General features: G+C 43.7%; 1 protein-coding gene and 1 long non-coding RNA gene across 8 annotated transcripts in view; one reads left to right on the top strand and one right to left on the bottom strand.

Annotated features, from left to right (window-relative positions):
- Window positions 1-20,821, bottom strand: part of RABGAP1L (RAB GTPase activating protein 1 like) — a 231,396-nt gene that overhangs the window by 17,389 nt on the left and 193,186 nt on the right. The window contains exon 1 of one of the 7 annotated variants that reach the window (XM_012575127.5): window positions 17,721-17,973. The exons of 4 other annotated variants lie outside the window; for them this stretch is intronic. Coding sequence is in view for 2 of the 3 variants with exons in the window: in XM_072932820.1 (XP_072788921.1) it covers window positions 14,690-14,800 (111 nt within the window). In the remaining variant the exon portion in view is untranslated. Of the gene's footprint in view, window positions 1-14,689; window positions 16,569-17,720; window positions 17,974-20,821 lie in introns of those variants that run through there. 2 more of the 7 variants (XM_072932820.1, XM_012575126.5) reach the window with 2 other exon arrangements.
- LOC140684622 (uncharacterized) lies at window positions 16,599-20,613 on the top strand. The gene is made up of 2 exons (XR_012057142.1): window positions 16,599-16,757; window positions 17,662-20,613. It is a non-coding gene; the product is annotated as an uncharacterized lncRNA (long non-coding RNA).

The following is a 20,821-nucleotide window of genomic DNA, read 5'->3' as shown; positions in this document are numbered from 1 at the left end:
CAATATCTTATCTCATTGAGTTGCTTTACTTTATTGCCTTCACGTATAAAATCATGTTATAAGTAGTTATATGTAGGGAAACACCCATGCAGAGCATCTTAATAAAACACCCACACAGAAGAACTGAACAAGCAAAACCTCTTTTTGAAAAAACCCAATGGCACCAAATGCTTGAAGGAAGCATCATGGAAGAGAAAGAAAACCACTTTGGTTTTAGCTGCCCCTGTTCAGACAGGGCTGAAGAGATTTGCTTCACTTCCTTGGGCAGTCCTGGGCATGGACAGTGTACACCAGCGCCTGCTCAGCTTCAGGAGACTCTCCCCTCATTCTGTGATTTCTTCAGCTGTTTACAGGCAGCTCAGCCTGACCTTGCTGGATTCATAAATCACACCTCTGATTCCTTCCTCCCAAATGTTTTATTGCTCTAATGCAGCCGGAGCACTCAGAGGAGGCAGTTATCGCTGTGCTCATTTGACAGCCAAGGAAATGGAAGCAGAGATGGGAAGTGATTTCCTGAACATACTGCAGACAGCCAGAGGCTGATCCAGACAGTGAAATCCTATTACTTGATTTCTGATTTCCAGCACCACCACAATGCCAAGCTAAGCAGGGGATCCTTTTCCCAGCTCCCCACTTCCTTTCTCTATCTAGCACTGCATTAACACTACAAAAATACATTGTCCCACCACACTAACAATGTAGCCAGTATTCTCTAATCTCGTCACTCTTAACACTTTGTCCTCTCTAGTTCTTGTCTCAATGTGAAAGAAAAGAAATAAAAAAGGAAAGAAAAAAGCCAATTAAGAAAGCGTGCAGTGATCCCTTTCTCATTCTTTGAAGCAAGTGACATAATTTTGTGCTTCACTGGTTGCTTGGTAATTCCAAGCTGAGGTGGGGTCCTGCACCCCTGCAAAGGGGAGCGCTGACAGTGACACAGACACTGGTGCAGCCCAGCTTCTCTTTTGTCCATCCCCACACACCTGCCCTGCTGTGATGCCCAACACAAGCCCAGGCTCTTCCCCTGCTGGGGCCAGCTCAGCCCCTGCTCACAAGTACCAGGTGAAAAAGGCTCTCACAAAACCACAGGACGAGTGCCCCTCCTGAGGAGATGGGAATTCCACTTTTGTGTACTTCATTTTCTTCACCTTATGATTTAAAACAGTATCAGAAGAAACTGCACAATGAGGCTTGGTTCTGTGAGTGTCGGGTGAAGACTGAGCTTTAAACAGAAGCTCAGCAGATTAGCAATAAAAAATTTCCAATCACACACATCATCTTAGTTCACACTCAAAATTGTGCCATTTTGTTCCACTTAATACTTTACATTTGAAATACAACTACATCAAATTACAGGAAGGAAGCAGCTCTTTTTTAAGGAAAACAGCTCTACTTAAGTACTTTATTAAGTCAAATGAAGGTTGCAGTGTAACAAAATTAGATTTAAAAAACTGACTTGGTGCTACTCGTCTGTGCAGTCATAACTATGGGCAACTGGTTGGCCAAAAGCAATGCAGAATATCCTGCCATATCTGTCTAGGAATAAGGCTCAGAAGTAGATAAAGCCATTTGTTTTTCTCCTGGGAGGAGGCAGTAATGAAAAAGGAAGAACAAACCCCACAGTTCTATGCTGACACAACAGACTTTCTCCTGGATTGGACTTAAAAGGGGGTGAATGGGACATTGCACTTAGCTATTATGCAGTATAATCTGAACAATCGTGCCTCCAATGAGATCTTAGCCACAAGCATGAAATCTGAAAAGGGAAATTTAATTTCTCACAGAACTCTTTTTGGGATGGGTATTCTGCACAGAAAACCTACAACATCCATTTGTAAAAATTAATGTAGGATTAACATCAGCTGCCTAAAAAGAAATTCCAGGCCAGAGCACAGCTTGAAGAATTCCCAACACCACAAAGGGAAGGGCTCACTGGCAACAGGCTGTTTTACCACCAGTCTGAAAGCCTTGGAGGAGCCCTCCTCCAGTGTTTTCACCATGCTACAGTATCCCATTCATCCCACACATCCTGCATTCAATCCCACACTGTAAAGCTCATTTAGCACCATCTGATCCCTGGTTTTTGGGGCACAATAAAAGCCCCAGCTGTCAGATGCTATTTTACCATCTAAGCCGCAAGGAAGGAGTTGTTCCCTGAAACTTCTTGGAGAGATGTCCTGCTGAATGCATGCCTGAGCATCTGCTGCACAGCAGCATCTCTCCACCTCGTGTTTGGAAACAGAACTGAGAGAAATGCTCTTTTTGTATCAGCAAAACAGCTCCACCCCAGCACACCTGAGTATCCCTTCCATGCAGAGGGAGATTATTCTTCTTGCTGCAAGTCACCTCCTTGCCAACTCTGTACGTTTAAGAATTCCTGAAGAGTCTTCAGGATTACAGAAAGCCAACCTGAAAGCCACCTGAAGGCAAAGGAAACCAACATTGCTGTGAATTTTGCTTAATTTCTCTGCATTAGTCCATTATCAAAATGTCACAATTGCAATGGCACATTCAAAGGAATTTATAGAGATGAGAAAGGCAGGCTGCAAAATTTACAGAGCACCTGCACAATTAACTGTGATCCAAGCCAGCAGCAGCAGAGTCAGCGATGCTGGATCATTTCCAACACCAGATCCTTTAGTCAGATTTTAATCTCCCTAATGTATTTCCCTTCATGAAAATCCACTGAACCAGCTATAGCCCATTATTCTTCTGCAGCCCTGCTGTTTAAAGATCTGCTTAGTTAGGCTCAGTTAGCAAAACATTTAACTAAGAGTAAGCTGAGACAGAGAGATGTTCAATAAGCCCCATTGTGCAGCAATCCTGCAGCAACACAGGAAAAGAGAATGGAATTTGGATTCCCTGGATTGTAACTCTAAACCCCAACGTGTACTTTCACACTGACCACAGTGCTTGTGTTTGAGAGGCTGCAGGGGAACCTGCATCTATGAAAAAGGGCCAAGGAAAGGATGTTTTGCCTGTGGCAGATGCTTTTCAGAATCTCAAAATGTCTTTCTGCCATCAAAAACTCATTTTCACTTTTACACATGGAAGGTTTATTATCCACTTCCATTCTCTTTGTTTTAGTAAAGAAGAGATGCCCTGAGTGGCTGGAAAGGAGTGCTTGGAAATGGCTGATTATTTTCTGCACTTGCAGCTGATGTCTCACGGCTCCCCCAGACACAAGTGCTTCCTTCTGCACAGCTGAGGGCTGCAGAGCTAAATGGAACTACTTGTGCATGCCACAGCCACAGTGAGGATGGGTAACTGGGAGAGAGATGCTGCCCAGCCATCTAAACCAAGGCTCTGCTCCGGGTAACACACTTCCTAGGAGCAGCAGCTGTTTTTCCAGCACAGGATTTATTCATCAGTTTGTACCTCATAAACATAACAGCTCCAGGTGGTTCTGTGCCTTACATACACACCCCTTTTGATATACAGCATTTGATGCTGAAGGTTTTATGTCTCCTGGGTGACTGTGTGAATTCCAACTTTTAGCTCTCCCCACCAGAGGTACACAATTCATTCTGATTGAGTTCTAACCCGTGTCCACCACAATTCCAGAGCTTTGGTCACATTTCTTAGCACATCACAGCAAGAGAGCAGCAAGCAGGAAGACACACATGGCCTTCACCACCATCCCCGTGGCAACAGAATCAGACATGCAGGAGAAAGAACCAAGGAATTTTCTCACATCACAGAGCAGGAAAGCCTCTCCCAGCTACATGGTGTTAGGGTTCACTTCCAGCTTTGTTTATTCTGGAACTAACACAGACCTACAACACAACTGCCAACACAAGGCCAGAAACGTATCAGTCCCAAGGTTCAAACCAATGGTTTTACCAAGGCTTTACGGTAAAACCCATCTCATTCACCATATTTTATATTATACTAGATATTAATACAGAATATTAAAATAATTAATAAAGCTCTATACAATCTATAAGCTCTATACCATCTATAATTTATACAATCTATAATTACAAGCTCTACAATCTGCTTTGTAATACCCAATACATTTTATCTGCATTTCAGCACCTAACACAGCTTCATTCTCTAAAAGTCTTGCCTTTTTTCTGCTTATCCAGCTCCATAAACAAAATTGTTAATACACTAAAAAAAGCCACACATTAAATGATCAGCATTTTGAAAACACAAGTGGGGCAGTGTCCAACTCTAAGGCATCAGCAAGGCTCAGTGAAGCCTGGCACAGCCTTCCAGTGCAACAACCAATCCATGCCCTGCTCCCTTATCTCACTGATCCTTCATTTGCCAAGAAGGCTCCCTCTACACCTTGAATGAGGCTTCAGGTTTTCTCTTATGTTGCATCTTTCAGCCTCTGGACCTGCAGGATGACTTGGCATGGAGCTGGCAGGGGGGTGGAGGAAGGGCAGGGCCATTTAAAATCACTTTTTGGCCATTGATGTGGTTTGAGCAGCTGCCTGGAAGTATCCATGAGGATGGGACTGCAAAGCTGCACAGCCCATCAACACCCAAAGATACAAAGGAGCTGTTCCACTTCCCAAACCTGTACATACAAGGCTGTTTTGTTGTGGTTTTGTTTTTTTTTTGTTTTTTTTTTTTTAACCTGCTGCTGCTTTCCCTGCCCCAGCTATGGTTCTACCACCACTACCACATGCCACAGAACTGTGCTCATCCATCACGTTTAGCTGAGAGCCTGCCAGGCTCACCAATTACCAATGCACTCCAGACCTGCCACTTCATCACCCAGCACAGAACATCCCAACAGCATCTTTAGTACTGACAGAAGCAAGGAGTTTGTCAGGCAGCAGGGGCTGAAAGAAAAAGATGAAATGTGTCCATGCTGCCAAATTCAGCAGGAAAGCCAAGCTGCTGCCACTGACAGGAGCCCTGCAAGGGAAAGAGCTCCCACAGGGAGAGCAGACACGTCCTTTGGGAAACAAAGCCAGCAAATTACCAGCAATACCTGGCTGCCACGATTTTAACCCTCTGCTACCAGCAGCAGCAGAGAAGCAGCAAGCCATCTTTTCTTCCCCTGAACTCTCTGTCCTAGTGCTGTCTATTCCTTATTCCTCTGGCCATGCAAAGAATGAGACCTTTGGTTCTGAGATAAGTGGATTCTTGTTATCCTGTTCCAGTGTTGCCTGACCTGCTCTGAAGTTCAGCCTGGACAAGCTGTGCGCTCATTCTTGCCCATGCACTGTGGTCTCCAAGGTAACAGACAAATATTCACAATATCTTACTTATGCCTTGATATCCTAACTTGGAATCACTTTGGCAACTCTGCCTTAAAGCAAAAGCACAGCACTGTGCACACAGAGCATTGCCTTGGCACAGCTGACACGCTGCTCTAAATCAAACAAAAATTAAAAAATCTGAATCAAAAATCTGGATTTTTCTAGAAACCCATAGCTTTACAACATCAGCAAACCAGCACAACCAGCACTCCAGTCAACACAGATAGCTGATTTGTGGGGAGCTCATGTTGACACAGGTAGAAGGAAGCAATAAATAAAAAAATACATTACACTGTCCATGAAAGCACAAACCCAACAGGATAAAACCCACTGAAATACATTTTCCAGTCTCAGCACAAAGTAAGCCAAATTCTTCTGAGAATTGGGTTAGAAAAGAAACTAGTTGCAGACATTGAAGACAGAATATTTGTAACTAATATTTACCTGCATCTTCTAGTAATTAGGAAAATGGACTATTATGAAGAGCTAAAATTGCCTTTTCATCTCATTTCAGCACTCCTTTCAAAGTCCATGAACATACTTGCCACACATAAGCAAAAACATCCAGAAACTTATTTCAAATTTCTTCCCCCAAATGGGCTTGTAATGATGAAAGAAACAAGCTGTTTCTCCAGTGCCCAGAAACACTTGTATTGATTTCACTGATTTTTTTTAAGAAGAAAATGAGGAAGCTTCAGAACATTGATGCCCTTCTTTTGAATTTTTCAAAATCCTATTGCTATTTATGAAATGTGTATTTGGGACATTGCTTAAATAATTCTTTCTTGATCCAATGACAATAAAAAGGCAGCAAGAAGAAATGCGTTCAGGTACGAAGAGAAAATAAACAGAAAATAATACAGGTTATTATTTGGGAACATTTTAAACAGTAACTCAAACTAAACGAAGAAAAAAAAGTTCAAATTCTTCTTTGAATTCCATTAGGCTGGATGGTATTCTAGATGATATAGGAAAGAAGAGGATTTTTCAGTGTAGATCAAATGCATTAAAGAATACAGCTCAAAAATAATTATGATTCAGATGAGTCACAAAGGTCCAGAAAAGAGCTCAGCTCTAACCAGTCTGCAGGTTTTTTATGCAGAGCAGAAGTACTGACAGAACAAGCAGAAGAGATACCTGGCCCACTTTTTTTTTTTATAGTAAATACTTAAAGCAGTAAAGATTCCCTTAGACCAAAATCCCTGTATGGAAATAAAATTTAAGCACCACAAATCAACCCATCTGGATGACTTTGGCTGGCAAGATGAAACCAAGAACCCACACAAATGCTCTGCAGAGCTGATAAGGATCTGGCTAAAAAAAATGGTTCCATGCCAACACCACGTTATAAACTCTAGGACCCATTTTTCTCTTTATCTACAGATCTGCCTGCCTACATTGGAAAAACAGAAGCCTGCCAAGGTGGGAACCTCCCTTGGAATGGAAAACGTGACCCACTTCCCTATGAATTATTATAACTCTGAAATTACGGGGCTTTCATATCGTAAAATCAGGTGACCCTCAGGGAGAAGAAATGATGATGTCTGGCTCCAGATCAGAAGATTGAAGGATAGTTTTATTAAAACTACACTATATTACATTAATATACTATTTAAAGAGATACTGCATGATTCTACATACTTCTTACCTATCTAACTAACTAAAAATCTCATGACTCTCTGCTGAGAGTCCGAGCCACAGCTGGATCCCACTGGTCACTGACCCCAAAAAACCTTCACCAGAATCCAACTCAGCCATCACTGCAGGTAAACAATCTCCACACCACATTCCACATGGAGAAAGCAAAGGAGCAGAGATAAAGATTGTTTTCTCTTCTTCTCCCTGTGCTTCTCCTGAGAGACAGAATTATGTCTCTCTGTCCAGAGAATGTGAATATCACGCTTTCAGGCAAAGATATGGAAGGGGAATAAGAGTTCTTTGCTAGAATACATATATATAATATATATATGGCAGGCACAGCAGCATAAAGAGATGGAAAATAGGCGTCCTTGGCAAACTCATGGCAGGCAGGTGCTGGTGCCCCTCCAGATGGTGAAATGGGCTCTAGCAGGGACCTCAGAGCAGTGGCTGGAATCACAGAGGCAGGCACACCTGGGGTGACAAACAATGTGTAGCAAAATCTCCAGAGCCATGCCAGGAGCTGCAGGGTGTCCAGGCAGGCAAGGGGTGTCAGGTAAAAGTCTAGCAAAAAACCCAAAGCAGCTCAGAAAACGGCAGGGCTGAAACAACCCAAGGTATAAAGGCAGAGCAGCCATTTTGTACACAAGCTCGTGGCTGCCAGGTCACCTATTCCCAGTGCACGCTGTCCTTTTTCCTTATTCTGTCCTTTTTCCTTATTCACTTCTTTGTTGTGTTTTGTTGAGATTTTTCATAAACCTTTGAAATTTTTAAAAGTGAGCGTCGCTTCTCACACAGTGAAGAACAGAAGCACTCGGCAGTGGCAGCGAATCCTCTGGGCAACATTAATCCTGACACACCGGTCCCACTCTGGTCCTGAGAGTGAGAGAGAGCTCAGAGCTGAGCCCCTCACCCCCAGCCAAGGTCTCATGGCACCTCTGCACTTCCCAAAGCCCCCAGCTCACAGACAGTAGCAAACTGCACCCTCCTTCCTTCTCCTCCTCCCAACCACATCTTTTGTCTCTCTAAATATCTAAGTATCATCTCTTAGGTAAGAAATGAGAGAAAATTCCCCAAGAGAAAGGAAAAAAAAAGGAAAAATCCTAACCTCCAACTCTGATAAAAGTAACTTCACAGTTGTAAGAGTCTTCTCTAGCACTTCACTACCACATGAGGGATTTATTTTCTCAAAACCCAGACCCTCCAAGGAGTATCCAACCACAAAGCATGAATTAAAAATGCTGGAAATGGGTCAAAAAGCCATTGTGAAAGGGAATCATTATCCAGTGACATCTTTCATTTTTGGTCAATGACATTCTGGGCCTCATCAAAGATCCAGCGCTATCAAACACTGCATCAGCAGCCTGCAAATGAAAGATACAATCCAACTAACAGAATTTGCAAACAAAACACAGGAAGAAAGAACAGTGCAGAAGAAGAACAAGAAATCATACACCTACATTTGAATTCCTGGAAGCAGCTTCCTCTACTGAAGCACACCCCTGCGGACTTGGCTAAGGACTTGGCTAAGCTTGGAGCTGGCAACCCCATGAGCAGATGGGAAGGACAGAGGATGGGGTAATGTCGGAACTCAAAATATCCTTCAGACATTTTTGGAGGTTCCAGGCCCAGGTCAGAAGCATTTGAGACCCTGGCAGGCAGCTGGAAACAGCTGTGTTTTTGGATTTGAACCATGGAATGATTTACCAACCTTGCAGGAAGAACAAGAAGTCACAAAAGTTTAAGATATTATAGTAGAAGTAGTCACAAAGTAGAGGGAAGAATTTTTGAGTGCTGTACAGGGGGGGTTTGGTTTTGTACATGGGGAGTCAGGAGTTTTAAGATGGAGGGATTTGGGCCTGTCCTGTCCTCCCTCTTTCTTCTTCCTTACCTCCATGTTCTTGGTGATCTTGGCATTAACAGATTGGTTTAGAGTAGAAAGGCACCATTTAATATAGGTAATAGGCATTGGGGAAAACTATGAACATCTAACATTTAATGTACCATATAAAAGACAGCAGCAGCCCTGGGCGGGGAGAGAAGAAGCAGTCGGGAGTCAGAGAGGATGTCAGGGTGTGTGTGTGCCTCTGCCTGAGCTGCTGAGCAAACCACAGCAGCCCGAGAAGAAAATCTTTTAGATAACTTGTAATAAATTGCCTTGAGACTGAACAACAAGAGACTGCTGAGCCTTTCTTTGGAAGCACGGCTTGGAGGAGAGACTTTTCCACCCACGGAGCCACCCCCGACCTAGGGGTGAACTCTGGCAGGGTAATGGGAGGCACATGCTGGGAAGGCAGTGTGCCATCATCTGGGCAAGACCTAGATCTTCCTCCACAGCCCTTTCCCTCTGGCCTCACTGTTGGGTGGCAAGCTGACCAAAATAAACCTGCAGAAAATTTCAGTTTAACTGTTTTGAAAATGTTCATTGCACCGATACTGATAGTTCAGCCCAACAAGCAGCTGTATTGGCAGTGCTCAGGAGGACAGAGAGCAGTGTGGGAATGGGAACAAACACTGCTACAGAGAAGGGAGGAAATAAAAGACCACCTTACTGCCAAAAATGTAACTCTACTGTCAGAGCCAGGCTGCAGCAGAGAGGCTGATGTGAGCCCTGGGATGCACAAGGATAGGGGAAAGGAAGCTGACCAGGGAAGGTCAACCCTAGACTGTCACTGAGACCAAAACTGTAACACTGCTTCTTGTCCTGGGAGATGCACTTGGGGAAAACACTGAAGGGGATGTAGAGCAGAGCCCCTGAACTGCTCGGGCAGAGTGTAAATGCCTCACAGTGACAGCTCAAAATCCTCAGCACAAGGGAGCTGCTCCAAAGACAAGGCAAGAGAATTGGGACAGAATCTGGCAGCTCCTGCCCACAGAGGAGGGAGGGATGAGGTGGGGACAGGTCCTCAAGAAAGCCTGAAAGCAGGAGCCCTGCTTGTGCTGGAAAGGAAAGGGTTCATATGAGGATTGGATCTGTGGAAAACACCAACGGCCATAACAGTGACCACACAAACTTCCTTCCTCCTCTGGCAGCAGCTCCAGCCTCAGGATGCCAAGGAAAGATGGGCTTCAAAAGCTCAGGTGCTGCCAGGGACTCTGTCCTGCAAGACTCCACACAGGCAGAATTAGAGACTCAAGGAAAAACAGAGACTGGAAGGGCTCCATGGGGCACATGGACCAAGCTCCTGCTCAGGCAGGGGCAGGTTCAAAGCCAGAGCATGCTGCATGCTGCTCCTGAAGGCCTCCGAGGACGGAGATGCCAGGGTCTCCCTGGACAGAAATGCTTTCCCTGGTGCTGAGCCAGAGCTGCCTCTGCTGCAAATTTCAACCATTTGTCATAATACAATGTCCTGTCACTCTGTGCCCCGGAGTTTGGCTCTCTGCTTTCTATGAACTTCTTTTAGGTGGCCAGAGACTGCAATTAGATCCCTCCTGAGCTTTCTCCTCCTCAGGCTAAGATGCTCCAATTCTCCCATCCTTCTCCATGTAGTCAGACCCTGCCTTCCCATCAGCCTTCCTCTCCACTTGCTTTAGCCTGTGAACATCCCTGGTCTCTGTGGGCTCGGGAGGATTCAGGGAGAGACAGATTTCACTGGCACTGTCTGTGCACAGCCAGCCTTGGGCACTGCAGGGCACAGGTTACCCACCACAGCTCCCAGCTGGCACTCATGCTGTCCAGAGAATTTAGTCCCCATCCTGCAGATGATGGAGTGTTCATCCTACTCATTTGCCTTTGCACTTGCTGAACCTCTTCTGCTGTCTTGGCCTGAAGATGTTAAACACAGCCCCACTATCAACCCCCAAATATGTCAGACTTCAACCCATGGATGACTATGTACTGCACTTCTCCCAGGCCTCCCAAGTCTTTCACCCGCTTTGCTGTTCACCCACCCACTCTAAACCTCCTCAGTTCAGCTTTGACGAGAAGCTGAGAGCTTAAAATTCCTTATGGCAGGGTCTGCCAGTGTGCAACCACAAATTCTTTCTATGAAATGGCTAATAATTCCCCTGAAGAGAGAGCTAAACACAGCAAGGCAGGCAGGAAAATGGAAATACAATGAAGCTTTCCACAAGAATGTCCTTCAGCTCTGGATTAAGAGGATTATACCACTTAGAATAGTATTTTTATAACCCCTTGAGTCCAAGTTTTCTGCAGATAAACTGAGAATTGGAATTCCCCACAGTAAAGCTGCTCAATTCTTGCACAAACTACACAGCAGCCCACTGATATATGCTGCTCTCCCTGTCTGTGCAATGTCGTTTCAGAAGCAGTTGAAATTCTGAAAGCAAGACCTCACAGCAGAACAACTGCATTTCATGGTGACACTGCAATATGACTAATTTTATTATAATATATGTTGGGAGATTGCTATTACACAGTGTAGCTTTGAAAGATATTTAACAAAACCTTATCTCAGATCATCCACATCCTGTTCAATTGTTTAAGAGCATCAGAACAACATAAAAAAAATACTGCTATGCTTTCCAGTGAAAAATACAGCCAGAAGGGATGGCCACAGATAATTCAGATGGATACAGAGGATGGTGGCTAACAACAGATCATTCTGACTGTGCCCAAGTTCATGCCTGTATGGCACTGGCTGTGTCAGAAGGTCACACAGGGCTGGCCTAAAGCACAAGGAATGTGCACAGCTCTCACCTGGCCTGGTTTGCTTTCAGCATTAACCCTTTGTCACCTCATGTGACATGTGGTTCTCTGTGCAGGAGAGACTCCTGTGCACCACCCCAGCACATTGCACAGCCCAAAGGAACTACAGTGAGTTACTTGCAATGCCAGAAACCTTCCAACTCCCAGCCACAGAATGGAAGTCTTTACAGAACTTTGTTTCTTAAACTATTCTCTGCAGCCTGAGCATGTAATAGAAAAGCTTTTCAAAATAACTGAAACTGCATTTTGCAAACCCAGCAGATGAATCCCAGATTGCAACATACCTGTGCTATTAATATGAAGTCTTAAAATAAACAAAATGTTCACTTCCTGCAGAAAGTCCCTTTGTGTACAGAACACACCTTTTGCAAGATGGTGAAGTGATCATAAGAGAGTCAACACAATTTGCCCCAACTTATCCCGATTGCCAGCTTGTCCCACAGTTAAATGTAGCAGCAGAGAGCCAAAAGAAACTTTCTGAGCCATCAGAGAGTGCAGACTCCCATGCATTGGCTAGTCTCATCATAATTCTGAAGAGAGTGTCATTTAAAATCTCTGCAGATTGTTTGCACCATCAAAAACCAGTTTCAAAAACAGTTAGGTGTTTCCTGTGTAAACCCAACAAAAAATGTATTTCTTAATTTCTTTACCACAACATAATGCAATGAAACATGGAATCCTAGAATGGTTTGGGTGAGAAGAACCTTAAAGACCATCTTGTTCCAACTCTTTGCTGTGGGCAGGGACACCTTCCACTAGACCAGGCTGCTCAAAGTCCCACATTAATACACAAATGTCTTAATACTCTTTGATTGCAGGGAAAAAAAAAAAAAAACAACCAAAAACCTGTTGATCAGAACAAACCCTTACAGTAAAGTCAATTAGTCAGATCTTCTAAACAAAAGTAATAATGATACTTTTCCTCCCACGGTTGTTCTCTGTTTACTAGGAGACAAGTAGTTACTTCATAGAGAAATGTTTTTCATCTTATTTTCAAAGTGGCAGAAATCATCTGGAGACGTAATGTGGTGCTTTCACAGCAGTTCCTCTCTCTCCTGCTCACTCAGAGCTGGTCCACAACACAGTTCCCATCACTTGTGCTCTGCTGCTGCCCAGACCTGCCGAGGCCATCGCTGAGCCCATCATGGCAGCACTTCCCAAAGGTTTAAATTACAAGGTAAGCTATTGTAAATGCAGGTGAACCCAATGGGAAGAAATGACGATGTCTGACTCAATTCAGAAGGCTGAATGATTTCTTTATTATAACTATGCTAAAATACTTCCTTTTTATATACTATATATATAAAAAATATGCTTCCTTTTTATATACTATATAAAAAGGAAGATACTAAAACTACATACTACTTTCTCTGACTCTATCTCTAGCTCTAACACAACTAGTGACCCTCTCGCTGGAGTCCAGCCCCAGGTGGATTGGATTGTACATCAGGCTCAAACAATCCTCACCAGAATCCAATCAAGCAATCACCCCAGGTAAACAATTCTCCAAACACATTCCACACAGGAAAAACAAGGAGCAGAAATAGAAATTGTTTTCTTTTTTATTTCTCTCTGTGAACCTCTAAGAAAAATCCTGAGAGTGAGAGAAATGTGCTTGCCACAATAAGCCACCATGAAAAGTCTTCTCACCACAGGGATTTTAGCTCAACAACTGCAAGTGCCAGCTCTAGAACACCCTGGCAGTTCAGGGCAGGAACCTCCCAGGAAAACCCTCTGTTCATCATCCCTTGCTGAAAGAAACTCATCCTAAAACATTCACCCAGAGCTGCCAGTACCAGGCTCTGGTTAATCCTATTGCAACACCAGGTCCTGTCTGAAGGAGATCCTACTTGGCCTTCCAGGCAAAGTAACACATGCTGCCACAGCCATCAGCTAAGGCAGAGCAAGAGGAAAGGCTGTGGCTGCACAGTGAATTAAGGGATACCACGTATTTAAAAATATCCAGCAAGGAAAAAGCGTGTGACTTGTGATGTGCTTGTTAACCAAAGCCTGCTCAGAGCCCAGCTCTGAACCATGTCATCTTACAGCATGGTTTTGTCTATACTGAATTTCTAGATTTGTTATCTAGCTTTTGTAATATACCTTGAAAATTCTGGCCTAAAGAAGACCAGAGACAGGAAAAAGCATCATAATAAAAGGGATTTGGCAGAAATCTGCTTTACATCCAGAGATTCAATGATCCTATGAGAGGTGCAGGAAATGAGTTCACGCATCTGAGATCTCCTGAGCATGGAGAGGCAAAAAAAAACAGAGCAAGAAACAAGCACAGAGACACTTTACACAAGATACAATAAAGAAGATTTTCCTTTTCTGAGAACACCTTCCTTTGTCCCAGCAGAGGAACTGACTGGGTACAAACACACACCCAGCCCCAAATGTGCACACACGAGCGCTTCTTTGGGCTGCTGAACTTGTATTTAGCCTGAAACGTTAATTGCATCTGGTTGTACATTAAGCTTAACACCTATACATATATTTTTATTTCAAAACACTCCCTCTGACTGCTTCTAGGCATCCTGGCTCCCACATGGGCTCAGCTGTAGGATCTGAGGCCAAAGATGAACTCTTGCACCAAATTTCAGAGCCTGCAGCTCCCTCCAAGCACTGAGATCTCCACAGAGGGAGATGACCACACTCTACATGTCACTTACAGAAAGAGATATGCTATTTATAAAGAAATAGCATATTTCATTCAACTAAAAGATTTTTACAGATATTTATGCTGATTTCAAAACATATAAAAGTCACCATTCCCAAGGAAGGGACTGATTCTCTCAGATTTCATGATGAGGGTACCTGCACCCCAGAAACAGCATCTACCCCACCTCTTGACTTACATTCTCAGAGTCTGCAGCTGGATTAGCTTAATAATTATTCCAATTATGTAAAAAATATTATTTTAACTATGATCCTACTGAGCAAATCATCTTCTTCTAAACTTAGCTGCCCAGAAACAGATTTTAATAATCTCTTCAGAATCAGATTATTTTCATTTTGTTGATGCATGACTGCAAATTTCTGAAAAGACAAATAAAACAGAAACTAAGTAATAGAGAAACTGAAGGACAAAGAAGGGCACTAAATAGTAAAGTCTTCAAGGGAAGGACTTAACCTTGAGGTTAAGTGGCAAAGGAGGAACACCTACCCCAGCTTTTGGTTTGCTGCCTGCCACCAGACTGGCCAGGAAATCCTCGTCCCGCAGCTGGCCGAACACATGGGCGTCGTACGCCACCACTATGGAGACCTCTTCCATCATTTTGGCTGCCCTCAGTCCAAGGCAGAGCCCTGGCTCAGTTCCCTGGCAGCTGCTCACGCCCAGCTAGAGCCGCTCTTGGGGAAGGAGAGTCACCAGAGGGAAAACATGACCCAGCAGAGCAGCTCCCGCTCGGCTTTTCCTCCCAAGGGCGCCTTGGGAATCACGGGCAGCACACACGGCACACCTGCGCCCGCTCCCAACACCTGCCTGGCAAACGGTGTTTGCTGAAGTGTGGAAAAAGGCTGCTTTCGTTCCACTGTTAGTTAGAACCTGTTTTAGTTTCAGTATTAGGCCAAAGATGAAACAGCAGGAGACAAAACAGATCCGTATTAAACAAGGGAAGATCTGTCGGAGCTTGACGGCAGCACTGAAATCACTGCTGTGCTTCTCCAGTTTGGTAGCAATCGTTCATTCTTTATATCCAGTTTTCTCCCATGAAAGCTGATATTCCTGTCAGCAGTCTTCCCTTCCAACAAATTGCTGCTTCTGGTTATCTGTAAGTTCACAGAGACTGGTATAATGGTGATTTCTTTCAAGCACTCCTTAAAATTTTCTGCCAGTTTCTAAATCTCTCCTTTAAAATCTTTTAAAATGCGCACTTCTGCTTTTCTGCAGATCTCAACTGCATTTGATACCCTGTAGATACTTTGATTTTAGCAGGAAGATGATGGCATCAAGTCACAACCCTCCAAAAAAGTGTCCTTCAGTTTTCACATGTAATAACGGGTAAAACAGCCCTGAAAAATGCAACAAGGCTGTAAAGCTCTTTCTTGAATAAATTGGTATCTCCACAACTGAAATGAAAACAATTTATGCAATTAAAACTTTCCACAGAAGAAGGTTTTTAACGGAGATCTGTCACTGTTCTCGTTTTAGGTAAGAAGTAAAATGTTATCTCTTGTTTGTGAATCCTAAATAGTGGAGCAGCCTTCCAAATTGCCCCTGAATTCCCAATCCATTTATCATAACTTCTTTTAATCTATCTGATACAGAGCAAAAACAGCACAAGTAAAAATACAGAAAAAAATTAATAATCAGTACTCTGAAAATACAAATTAAAATCTAGAAAACAATACAGGATTTGAAGAAACAAACAAAATGACCCAGAAGAAACTCCTTTCAGGACAATCAGGCAAGGTAAAACTCCATCCACTACACTTTTATCTTCTCTGGAAGCATTTTCTTCCTGGTAAAAAATCATACCTCCTCAAGAAACAGAAATCATTCTGGCCATCCATTTTTCTCCAAAAAGAGACTGTGCCGGATGCAAAAAATTGGATAGAAATGTCCAGTGCAGGCTGGTGTGGCATATGGCTACACTCTTGCTTTCCAGAATGAATAGTCAGACCCACCTTGCTTTTCTTTCTCCTCTCTTCCTGGAGTATCGTTATCAAAGATTGCAGCTATCTAAATAGCACCAGGTGCTATTTGCATTTGAATAGGAAACTTGAGCAACACCTCTAGCGGGCAGGATTAAAACCCTAACATCTCTTCCACTTATATAGTGGGGAGAAATTACATGTTATTGCTAGGAGACAGAGAGTTCTAATAGGCTTATGGCAAACAAAAAATGCAGCACTTGAGGTTAAACTCTTGAGACTAAAGCAGATTCTGATCATGCTTAACCCTTGCGGGATGAAGAAAGGTATTTCTCCCTTGAAACGCACCCATAGTTCATTCTTTCCTTGTTTTTCTTCAAAGGCAATTTTTTCCCAATGAATTAATTAATTCTTGCAGTAGAAAGACTTCAGATTCCAGCCTGGCTAACGAGAAGGTGGCTCTCCATGTCACCTGCAGAAAACGCCTACCTGCTATTCCAAACCCGGCTCAGGTTTTCTGAAGCTTTGAAACGCTGCTCCCTCCTCACCTCCACTGCCTTGGGGGAGTTTGGGATCTTCTGGAAGAGCAGGTTCAGAGCGTGGGGCTCCGGTGGCCCCTCCCCGGTGTGCTGCTAGAGGTAGGTCCCTTCCCACATCCCCTCCCAGCCCTGGCACCTGCCAGGGGCTCCCAGCAGGGCTGGGCATTACCTTGGAGCAGCCAGGTAGGCGCAGGGGAGGGAGCAGCTGGCGGAACAGCAAACATTCCCATGTTAATGAAAGACCAATTTAATTCTGCAACAAGGGCAGGAGGTGGAGAATGCAAATTGTCAAACATACTCCACAGCAGCAGCCAGTCGAACCCTTCCTCTGATTTAGCCAACAGGCATTTCCATTTATAAGGAATTATGGACCAGAACTACCTTATTCTTTTCCTCTTAGAGAGAGAGGTTACCATTACTTAACAGAACTACATCTGCATATTATTGTATAATTAGTTCAGTAATTCTCATACCTATTTATAACAAAGGGCTTACAATTTTGGCATGTTCTAACTAGCGATTGCAAGAACTAACTGATTTGTGACGTTGGCTGATGCATCTCTTTAAATAGAATGTTTTTCAGTTGTTTCAAGATAATGAAGCTGAGCCGCCTGCAAATCCCTATGATCCTGCATTTTACCTCCCTGTTAACAGCCTGTGCTGTATCCTGAATCAGCACACCAAATTGTAACTATCAAGCCAGGTAAACAAAATATTTAGAATTAAATTGACCAAAGCAAACATATCAACCCAGGCACAACAACAGCCTGCTTACACCAGAGTAGCTGGAAGGGTAAGGCAAAGCAGAGGTGCCCTCCACCACCTCCCCAGGCCACACTACACACTCCAGCCAGCCCCTCCATACAGAGCCTTCCCCTCTGCTGGGGTTTTTTGGTGCTGAAGTGATGAATAATCTACCAAGAGACAATAAAACCCACGTAGAATATTCATATATCCTTACAGCAAGAGCAAATCTTTGCCTAACACCACATCTACCTTGCAGCAGCCTTCCTCAAGGACCAGGAACGCAGCACCCTCCATGACATAGCTGTGAAAGCCTACCTCTAAAGCAGGAATTTTTGGAGAAGCGGTGAAACCAAGCAGTCAGGAGGCAGAGGAGAGCCAGCAGAAGGAGAGGTGAGCTGCAGAAAACTGTTAATTTGTTAAGCTAAGGAGCTCTAATTGCAGGTGTTGGGATTTATATGCCGGTAGATAAGAGGTGAACGGAAAATTCCTGAATTGAGCAAACCAGCTCTCCTAGCAAAGCAAAATCCTGCTCACTCCCAAGATAAATTCGTTCTCACTCCACCCCCAGGAATTGCTGCTATCTGACAGGGATAGGATCTTCTGACAGACAGGGAAGTGAGGTATGTGCAGCTCCTTGGTAAGCCTCCCTTCCTGCCACCAGCTCCAGGAACACAAAGGCCTTTTCTGTGATTTGCCTCTCATGCATTAATGAATCCGGGAAGATCACAGCCGTCTTCAGAGAAGGAAACATAAAACCCTTTCAGAGCACTTGGAATGGCATTTGGCAGTCTTCAAGATAAGTTTACATGTCTTTTTCCCCCCAGTGGGAATGAATAATGATAGCATCAGCTCTTCTTGTAATTCTGAACCGACAGGAAGGGCTTTTTCAGACACATCCAGCAAGTGAAATCCACCTGGTTACAAGTCAAACTCTGGATCACACACACAGCTCTATTCTCTTCTCACCCACAAAGGGCTTGCCAACCATCAGAGTAGCAGAAACTGGAACTCTGTTCCAGTTTTAGACATGCTTCTGGATTCCACGTGATGCTGGAATGCAAAGTCACCATGGCTCACAGGAATGACCTGCACCATTCCAGAAATGCAATTTCCAGGCTCTGACTGATCGGTGATTGCTTCTCCAAGATTTATTTTTATTATTTAAAATGTCAAATTAGCATGGCCTATTTTTTTTTCCCAAAAGAAGTGGGTGTATGCACCTGTGTTTCTCCTAAAATAATTCTCCAAATGTGTGGAAAAATCTGGGCTTGATGTGCTTTAGCACATAGAGTTACAGGGGCAAATCCTCCCAATTAGCTTCCTCCTGGTTTGAAAGCAGGCACAATTGTAAACTCATTTCTGCAGATTAAAGCCAGCAAAGCCATCCCACTGGAGAGAGGGAATGTGCTCTCCCAGTGGTGGCAGAGGTCAGCGTGGCTGGAATTGCTGGGGCATTCCTGACACCCCGGTGATGCGCTCCCCCTCCATGGAACTGCCTAGCCCAACATAGGGAAGAAGTGAGGACTTGAGAATCTTTATTTTATAGTGCCAAATACCCAAATTCCCCTCTCCCAGCCTCCCTAAATCTGCTGCATGCCACACAAAAAGCCACTCGTGCTTCCAAGCAACAACTGCTGCATAAGGATTTTCTTCCACAGTACTCCTATAGATGATCTTTACAGAAAGAAAGTAAAACTCTTTAGCAGCTGCACCCTAAAACTCCAAAGGGGGAAGAGCAGTCCAGTCAATCACTGCCCAGCCTACTGGAGCTCACTCCCTGGATATCTCTAAGCACATTCTCAGCTAATTCTGTTCAGTGTCTTTGCTCTGTTCCTCACTGAGGTGGTTCCTAGCACTTGAAATCTTAAAGGGTTTGGGTCAAGTTTCCTCTTCATTTCAGGTTTTATGTAACTTAGAACAACAGCTAAATAAGGCTGCCCAAAATAAATCTGCCTCTTTTGATTTCTAAAACCACACAAACATGAACAAGGTTAAACAGCAGCGTAGCTGGGACACCAGCCTACAGGTACGTGCTCATTATTCAGCTCAGTCCATTCCAGATTATTTTATAACTTTTAAAATTAATTCATGAACCTCTTTTGACTTTCAATTTATTAAATTCGCATTTTTACTTTATGCTTTCATAAACCTTTCCTATCCTGCTGCTATCACTTTTCTAAGGGCAATAGAAGTAATTTCCTCTTTCCAGCTAGGCTTCCTTTAGATGTGAATCACCTGCCAGAAATATTTTGCTTCACAAACTTCCTTCTTGCCTGCTGAGAATCTGGGTTAGAGTTGCATTGACTTTTTGCTTGTTCCTGTTTTTCCAGTGGCAAAGGCAGCACAGGACTCCAGCTGAACTCTCGGTGGATTTTACTGCTTAGCTCCACAAAGAGCTATGCTGTGACAGGTGACAGAGGAACAAGGAAAGAACCAGACATCCCTGAGACAGTATCAATATCAAGTAAAGGAATAGTGAATCTTAGTTTGAGTTTTGAAAATTCCAACTCTTGGCTGTGATTTTACAGGATATTTGGGGCATACTTTGTATTTACCTAATGTAACCAATTGAGCTGAGCATATTTTCTCTTTCCCCATCCTTTTGTTTTGTCATAATAGGGTATTTTTTTTCCTGTTTGGAAAAGCAAGGGGTGGTACCAGTGAGCTCCCCAACAGACAAACTCTCCTCCAGCCTAATGGCCTCTGAGTGGTCCAGGCTAGTCTGGGGTAGTGAGAACACTACAGAAACCATGCAGAAGGAACGGGCAGAAATTCCTCATCTGCCTTGGAGCATAATTTCCTGAAAAACAGCAGGCTTCTGCCACCTGTCTCCTGTGTCACCCCTTCTCTTTGGGAACCCTTTTTTATCTCCTTCCAGTTCCATGTCAGCAGACACCCACAAGCAACTCAACTGCTCAACTCAGAGAAGTGCTGACAGCTCCAGAGCAGGGCCAGGTACCAGGGACCTTCCTAGAGCTGCCCCACAGCCATGGCCAGTGTCTCCTAAACCTGTGCTCTCCCAGCCAAATCACTACCCTCAACAGCTGAATGGGCAAACATTAACAACCTGTTTGCCATTACAAGTGTCTCTGATATTCTCTGGGGCTACTAATCCAAGAACTGAATAATGCCTGTATGACATTTAGACCACGCAAATGTCATTTAGAGCTAAATTCCATAATAAACTCAACACTACCTGTGAAATGTATTCTAAACTTGTTGCATTTATCGCTTCACTTGGTATTGAAAAGAAAAAACACGGGTCAAGCATATTATCCAAGAAAATTAGGGTAAGAGTTGTATAGGGATGTTTTGCACTTACAAAGATTCATAAATGGATTTCTGGCCTGGTTTCACTACAGGGTGATTTATTAGGGATTTCACCCAAACAGCCTGCTGTCTTTTCACTTACAGCA

This window comes from Taeniopygia guttata, chromosome 8, assembly GCF_048771995.1.
Source record: "Taeniopygia guttata chromosome 8, bTaeGut7.mat, whole genome shotgun sequence".
Lineage (NCBI taxonomy): Eukaryota > Metazoa > Chordata > Aves > Passeriformes > Estrildidae > Taeniopygia > Taeniopygia guttata.
Note: the sequence above shows the minus strand (reverse complement) of the source record. Positions and strands in the feature narration are given on the sequence as shown.